The sequence below is a fragment of the Macrobrachium nipponense genome, chromosome 15, assembly GCF_015104395.2.
Source record: "Macrobrachium nipponense isolate FS-2020 chromosome 15, ASM1510439v2, whole genome shotgun sequence".
In the NCBI taxonomy this organism is placed as follows: domain Eukaryota; kingdom Metazoa; phylum Arthropoda; class Malacostraca; order Decapoda; family Palaemonidae; genus Macrobrachium; species Macrobrachium nipponense.
Window position 1 is genome coordinate 39,493,050 of NC_087208.1, and position 6,769 is coordinate 39,499,818.

The window sequence follows — 6,769 nt, forward strand, 5'->3', positions numbered from 1 at the left end:
ATATCAATGCGTTAATTTTTACGAGTTCTTTCAACAGCAAGTACCAATCCAAACATAGCACAGCACAAAATTCCTTCAGAAATAAAAATGCAAGGGATAAATTTTAATAATTTCAGTAAGTATCAAAGATATCTTAGAGGAATAAAAAGGTTAGTGACAAATTCTTTAATTCCAGCTACAAAGAAAACATAAAAAAAAAAACCACTTAGCACAAGATTCCTTCATAGTTATAAATATTCTCGATAGAATTCAGTAAATGCAACACTACAGTAAGTACCAATTTGAGAACCACTAAGCAAAAGTTTTCTTGATATAAGTTATTGCAACTGCAAAAATTACCAGTCCGTATTTGCATATCACATTGTTCCTTGACAAATAGGAATATCAATGCTAAGTATGAAATTCATTAAAAAAAGGAAATATTGACTTTATTTTATATTTGTGCCCCAGCAACCCAATTCATCTTCTGTTGGCTTAAATAACAAACGGAAACGCCAAAGACAAAAGGAACAAACAGGGCTCCTGCTTCCTTCTTTTTCACCTTCAGCCGTATTTGGCAAAAACTCGTTCTCTGACGTCACTCGTCACTGGGGCTCCCAGCAATATAAATAGGGAAGGCTCGTCTCGGAATGAACACAAACGAATCGTACGAACGCAAAGATCCTACACCATGGAAGGAAAGGTGAGGTCCCTTCTAGCCATCATTGTTAGGTTCCAAAGGATAATATATATATATATATATTATATATATATATATATAATATATATATATATATATATCTATATATATATATACTATATATACATATACATATATATATGTATATGTATGTAAGTATATATGTGTGTGCATGTTTACAACGATTCTTGTATACACTATATATTACTCTTAAACACAACAGATAAGCAAAACTCTCTCTCTCTCTCTCTCTCTCTCTCTCTCTCCTCTCTCTCTCTCGTCTCTCTCTCTCTCTCTCTCTCTCTTCTCTTCTCTCTTCTCTCACAGTGTCTATCGTAATATTTTTACCTGAATTCAAATAAAAAGAATCAAATTTAGTAAACTTTATGAATGATATGCCTTGAATGCTTTGCAAGAAATACTAGTAAGTTCATTAGAATTTGGAAAACAGTTTCCACAAAAATTTAGCATCATTGCTTTTCATCAAGAAGTGACACTGATACAGAAATGCAAACGTTTAAAATTTCTTGAAATGCCAAAGAAACAAAAGACAATACTCACACAAGAATTCATCTATGATTTCATTTTCATCCCGGACGAGTAACCACTAGAGTTCATTTTAATTCATTGTTATTCATGAAACTCACTTCTGCAGGTCTTCTTCATCTTGGGCTTCTTAGCCGTCGTGTCCTGGGCCGACAAACGCCCTGCTCCTCCTGCTCCGTACTCCTACAGCGCTCCTCAGGTAATTTGAGAATTGAACTTATCACTTTTTCCTCAAAGCTCTTCTAATAGGGGAAAACGTTTGTGATAAGGTTGTTCGTTAGACCCTTTTCTTTTGAAATTCTCTATATATAATTATATAAGAGTTTTTGGAGAAAGGTTCTGTTCTTCTTTGTGTAACTAACCCTATAAAGTTCTGATTTTATATCAAGATGAAATGAATTTTTGTGAAGATCCTGTACGAGCTGCAGAAAAACTTATTAGTTTACTTATTCATTTTTTATGTTCACCTTTTTTCCAGGTTTCTCGTGAATATTCCGACGAATCCACCGAAGCCAAGTACGACTTCGACTGGGCCGTTAAGGATCAATACTCAGGCAACGACTTCGGCCACCAGGAGTCCCGTGACGGCGACCACACTCAGGGATCTTACTACGTCCAGCTGCCCGATGGTCGCCTCCAGACTGTGACTTACTATGTGGACGGAGACTCAGGCTACGTAGCTGACGTCCAGTACCAGGGAGAGGCTCGTTACCCAGACTCAGTTGAGTCCAGGGAATACTCAGCTCCAAGGCCATCTTACTCAGCCCCTAGGCCCACTTATTCAGCTCCTAGGCCCACTTATTCAGCTCCTAGGCCTACTTATTCAGCCCCCGATTCAGAGGAATCCAACGAGAGCGGTCGCCCTGTATATGGCTAAACGCATTCCAGTATAATTTTAATTTGGTATCTAAAATATTTATGACTAAGGAAAGTCCCAAAGATTATGCGCATTAAAACAAGAAAAACTACATAAAAATAGCATGTAAATAGCATGTGTATACAATAAATTATTTTACTGAACCCTATTACTGAAATTTCATTTGCTTTACCCCTTACAAATAGCAGAACAAAACTAAAAATTTTCCTTTCAAAGAGAATTGTGGCAATGGAGTTTGACATGACTCTGTGGATTTTAAACGTTGTACCTACAATTAAAGATATTGTTTTACAGTTCGAAAATAAATAAGATAAAACATACCTTCACCACGATCTCATTCTCAGGCATTTACTTGAACGTCTTTCTATGCTGCCTCTTTTATTTTGATCTAGCTTAAAAATAATTATGTGAAGTCATCTTTATGGCTCTTTCCTAATGGTAGCAGGAAGGAAGAGACAGTGTTCAAAATATTGGAACAGCGACTTACCTAAAGTTCTATTAATGAAATTAAATATTCTTATATGCAAGTTCTTTGTATGAGATTCTCTTTCTAAAATAAAGTAGATCAATATTTGAGTGACTGAGGTTCTCCTGGTTTTATTTCATACTGCGAACATTTCTAAATAGGTTTTAGCGGTAAGGAGCAAAGATTCTCATTACGCACAAAATAATCTAGAAATTCAATGGTACGTATAAGTGTTTAGACGAAAATTTACATAGTATTTACTTACGTAGACATTACGAAGTTCTTGTCACACCAATAAATTTATTGTAATTTTCCACGAGCTTCAGGAGGTCTTTTTCTAGCTGCTCACTTTTGACGATTGGTTGACATAAGTAACAAGTAACAATTACATTCCACTCGGAATCATCTACATATCCTATCAGTAAACGCAGTGTTGTTCTTTTTTTATCTTGAACTATCCCCTATTGGGTGAAATGACTTTAACTTATACGTATGAATATATATATATATATATATATATATATATAATATATATATATATATATATGCACATGTGTGTGTGAATGTGTTTTACTGTAATACAACAGTATAATATGAAGAGAAAAGGCCCGTTGTAACACTATTTGAACGTGGGTTCATTTTATAGTACTGATCTTCTGCCCCTCATTTTCCTGTGGTATTTGCTAATATATATATATATATATATATATATATATATATATATATATATATATATATATATATATATATATATATATATATATATATATGTATGTATATATATATATATATATATATATATGTATATATATATATATATATATAAAAAGATGGATGTATTGAGACAACATATTTTAAGATATCATTGTAAGGTGATGTGCTGTGACATTTCTTAGAATGTAGGGGTCATCAGTTTAGCTTCTCCTTGGCGACAGAGGTCCAAGTGACAAGCTTAGGAAATGCTGACATATCTTATTGGGTGGCGTGATGTCAAAGTTGCTATCTAAGCAGATCAGTGCCACGTCCTCTATGCACGGGCGGTCACAGAGGTGCCTTCTGAAACTGGTTAGAAGCAGTTACTGGGGTGTGAACAATGTGTGTGAGTTTGTGCGTAAGTGCGAGCTTTTTCCCTACATAATGAAATAGTAAGGTAACCAAGGTGAGAGATCATTACAGCGGCGACAGAGATAAGATGGCTTTTGCAACAGTATTTTTGGTTAAAGTGTGTGTATAAACTGTGTTGAAAGGGTAATCATGCTTATTCTTTGGCCAAAGGTGTGGCTTGATTGTATTTGAATATTTATTTCAAAGATGTTCTATTTAATATGATCTTTTGATTTTAATTTATAATCTCGTGTTTATCGAAGTGTTCTCCTGTCTTCTAACAGGCGGTTCTGAGAAAGGGGAACTGATCTGGAACAAAGGTGGATTGATATGGGAACTTAACTAATGTTTCATGGTGTTACTATGGAGTCTGTATTATGACTTGCCCAGTTTCATGACTATGATAATGTTGGTTATTGTAGGAGAAATATGGAGTGAGCTATCTGAGTTCAATCTTTTAAATCTTTTATTTAATCTTTTTGTTAAGAACCTGAGTTTATTTAGCTAATACTTTGCTCTTAAATAAATGTATTTCTGTAAGTTCACGAGTCTGATTTAATTGCCTTAGGTAATGGAGAGGGGGAAGTGTTGTCGAGAGAGAGAGAGAGAGAGAGAGAGAGAGAGAGAGAGAGAGAGAGAGAGAGAGATTCCAGTGCCTGCTGCTCTGGTTCATTGCTACCAAATCTTTTTTGAGAAGTACCGAGATTTAAAATCATGGTTAAATATATTTATATATCAGCAAAAGCCACAGGGAAAATTTTTAAAAATGAAAAGACAGAGTGCCAAGTACTTTCGTGTATTTACCACATCTTCGGGGCACAAAGTGATCCAGATCACTTTGTGCCCCGAAGATGTGGTAAATACACGAAAGTACTTGGCACTCTGTCTTTTCATTTTTAAAAATTTTCCCTGTGGCTTTTGCTGTTAAACAAAATCACGTGCCTACTTTTGTGATTTTATAGTATATTTATATATGTATGTATTTATGTATGTATGCATGTATATATATATCTACATATATACATAAAGGCCTATGTAAGACATCGATGTTGAGAAGCAAGGCATGGAGAAGGTTCCTCAACAGATTATTACTTTAGCGTCTAACGTAAGAGAGGCTTCCAGTTAAAAATAAATGGTTCCATGATTAAAAAAAAAAGGTCTAACGCGAACCTGAAATGAACTATACGGGGAATTTAGAAGCATACGATGAACATAAAAAAAATAACAAGAGATTGGGTAATTACACCCGGAAAAGATAAAAGGATGAAATATCATCCACAACTCGGATGAAGTGGACTGACGAAATAAGACACAAGATTTAGCGGGTACAGTTTCAAGGCACTGGTACTGTAATAAGCCACGAAACAGTAAAGATTCAACAGATGCCATAATTCCTTATTGCAGCGTCTGAAAGCAGTGACTGCAAGTGAATTATGGGATGAATCGTCATCACAGAGTAATGGAATGCTTTGACTTTCTTAGCATTCAGAAATGGATGATTAATAAGGGTGTCATAAATTGTTTCTTCCTTAGAAGTTAGAACGAGATTCTAAGTCAAAGTCCCTTTCATCGACATTGGATACGAAAATTACAGAACATATCCATTTTTTGCTGTTTTGAAAAATGTCTTCCTCATTTCAATATGACAGAAAGTATTGTTTTTAATTTTATTATTCTCGTTGCTTTTATTGCGAGACTTCAACATTATCATTGAATTTTATCATTATTATTAATTCTTTACATCAGATCCTCGTCAAATGCATTATTGGACCCGAAAAATGCGAATTTGTTCATCTTCTAAGGTAATAATGTTAAAAAAAAAAGCCAGGTGAAAATAAAAAAACAAACTGAATAAGGATACTTCTTTGAATATGATAATTTCGAACAAAATTATAATGATATTTCACCTTCCAATCCCAAGGGCAAATTACGTCACTGCTCAAATTCTGATTTCTTATGTTACCAGAAAACACCAGACGTATGTTTTTTTTTTCTTTTTATCCAAAGACATTTGTCTTAGCATTAGGCTGAAAAGGATATTCGAATATAATCTAAAGCCAACTTCTGACGGGAAGTTTCCATATTTCAAATTGCAGTATTTCGATAAAAATGGATCATTTTCTACCTAGAAGACGATGAAGCACTAATTTATTTATTGTTTTGGCAAAAGTGCCATAAAATAAATTGTATTGAAATGATTCTGTATTAATGATAATATAAAAACATACAACGACGTAACAATATAAGAGAATTTAAAACCTTTAAATGATTCAATAGAAAATCATTAATATTTAACAAGTATTTTCATAACATCCTTTCAACTAAGAAATGTTTATTTTTGACATTTTTATCCTGTAAGAGATTCTGTTCTGAAGTTGCGAGCTTTATTTTTTTTCCTTATTTTCTAAAGCATTTGCTATGTAAAGATGTGCATTTCGTTTAGTATTGACTTTTTTTATATCCTGCAAGAGTTTTTGTTTTTAAGTTGTGTTATTTATTTATTTATCTTCATTTTCTAAAACATTTGTTATGTAAAGATGTGCATTACAAAAGTTGCCTCTCCGGATTTGTTATTATTCAGCTGTTCTTCATAAAAGTTTTTCTTTTTCTGAAAAATGGTTAACATATTTGGAATGTTTGGACATTTTTAGTTTGTTCGAAGGTACAGTTTAACATCGCCACTCTACAACACGTTAGCGAAATAAAGAAACCCAATGATAATACATAGACTTAAAAGATAATAAACAATTCAGTTATCTGCCAGCCTACACCAGTTAATCTTTGTCATTCCCTTGACTTTATCAGAGGCAACTGTGTGAATACTTTTAACCTTTAAAGTAATCCTTGACAAATACAAAAGTATGACGAGTCATTATCTCTTTTTTTAAATCTAAAACGATAACGCCATTTAGGCAGCACTGCTGAAATTGTAGATAATTAAAGTTAAGGCAAAATTTGATGACCTGCAATTTATTTTTATTCCTGCCCCGCCTTCTGCCGTACAGAGAGCCAAACAAAAAGCTGCCCCGTGACGTCACGCCATACCAGTGACCTCCACTCGCGTATAAATACGAGCTCAAGATTTTTGGAATGGACA

General features: G+C 33.8%; 1 protein-coding gene across 1 annotated transcript; it reads left to right on the plus strand.

Moving 5' to 3' along the window:
• The first annotated feature begins 627 nt into the window (after nucleotides 1-627).
• LOC135227116 (cuticle protein 7-like) lies at nucleotides 628-2,250 on the plus strand. The gene is made up of 3 exons (XM_064266990.1): nucleotides 628-682; nucleotides 1,335-1,424; nucleotides 1,704-2,250. Exons 1-3 carry the CDS (start codon nucleotides 671-673, stop codon nucleotides 2,100-2,102), a joined length of 501 nt encoding a protein of 166 aa, XP_064123060.1. The 5' UTR covers nucleotides 628-670; the 3' UTR covers nucleotides 2,103-2,250.
• The last annotated feature ends 4,519 nt before the right edge of the window (nucleotides 2,251-6,769 follow it).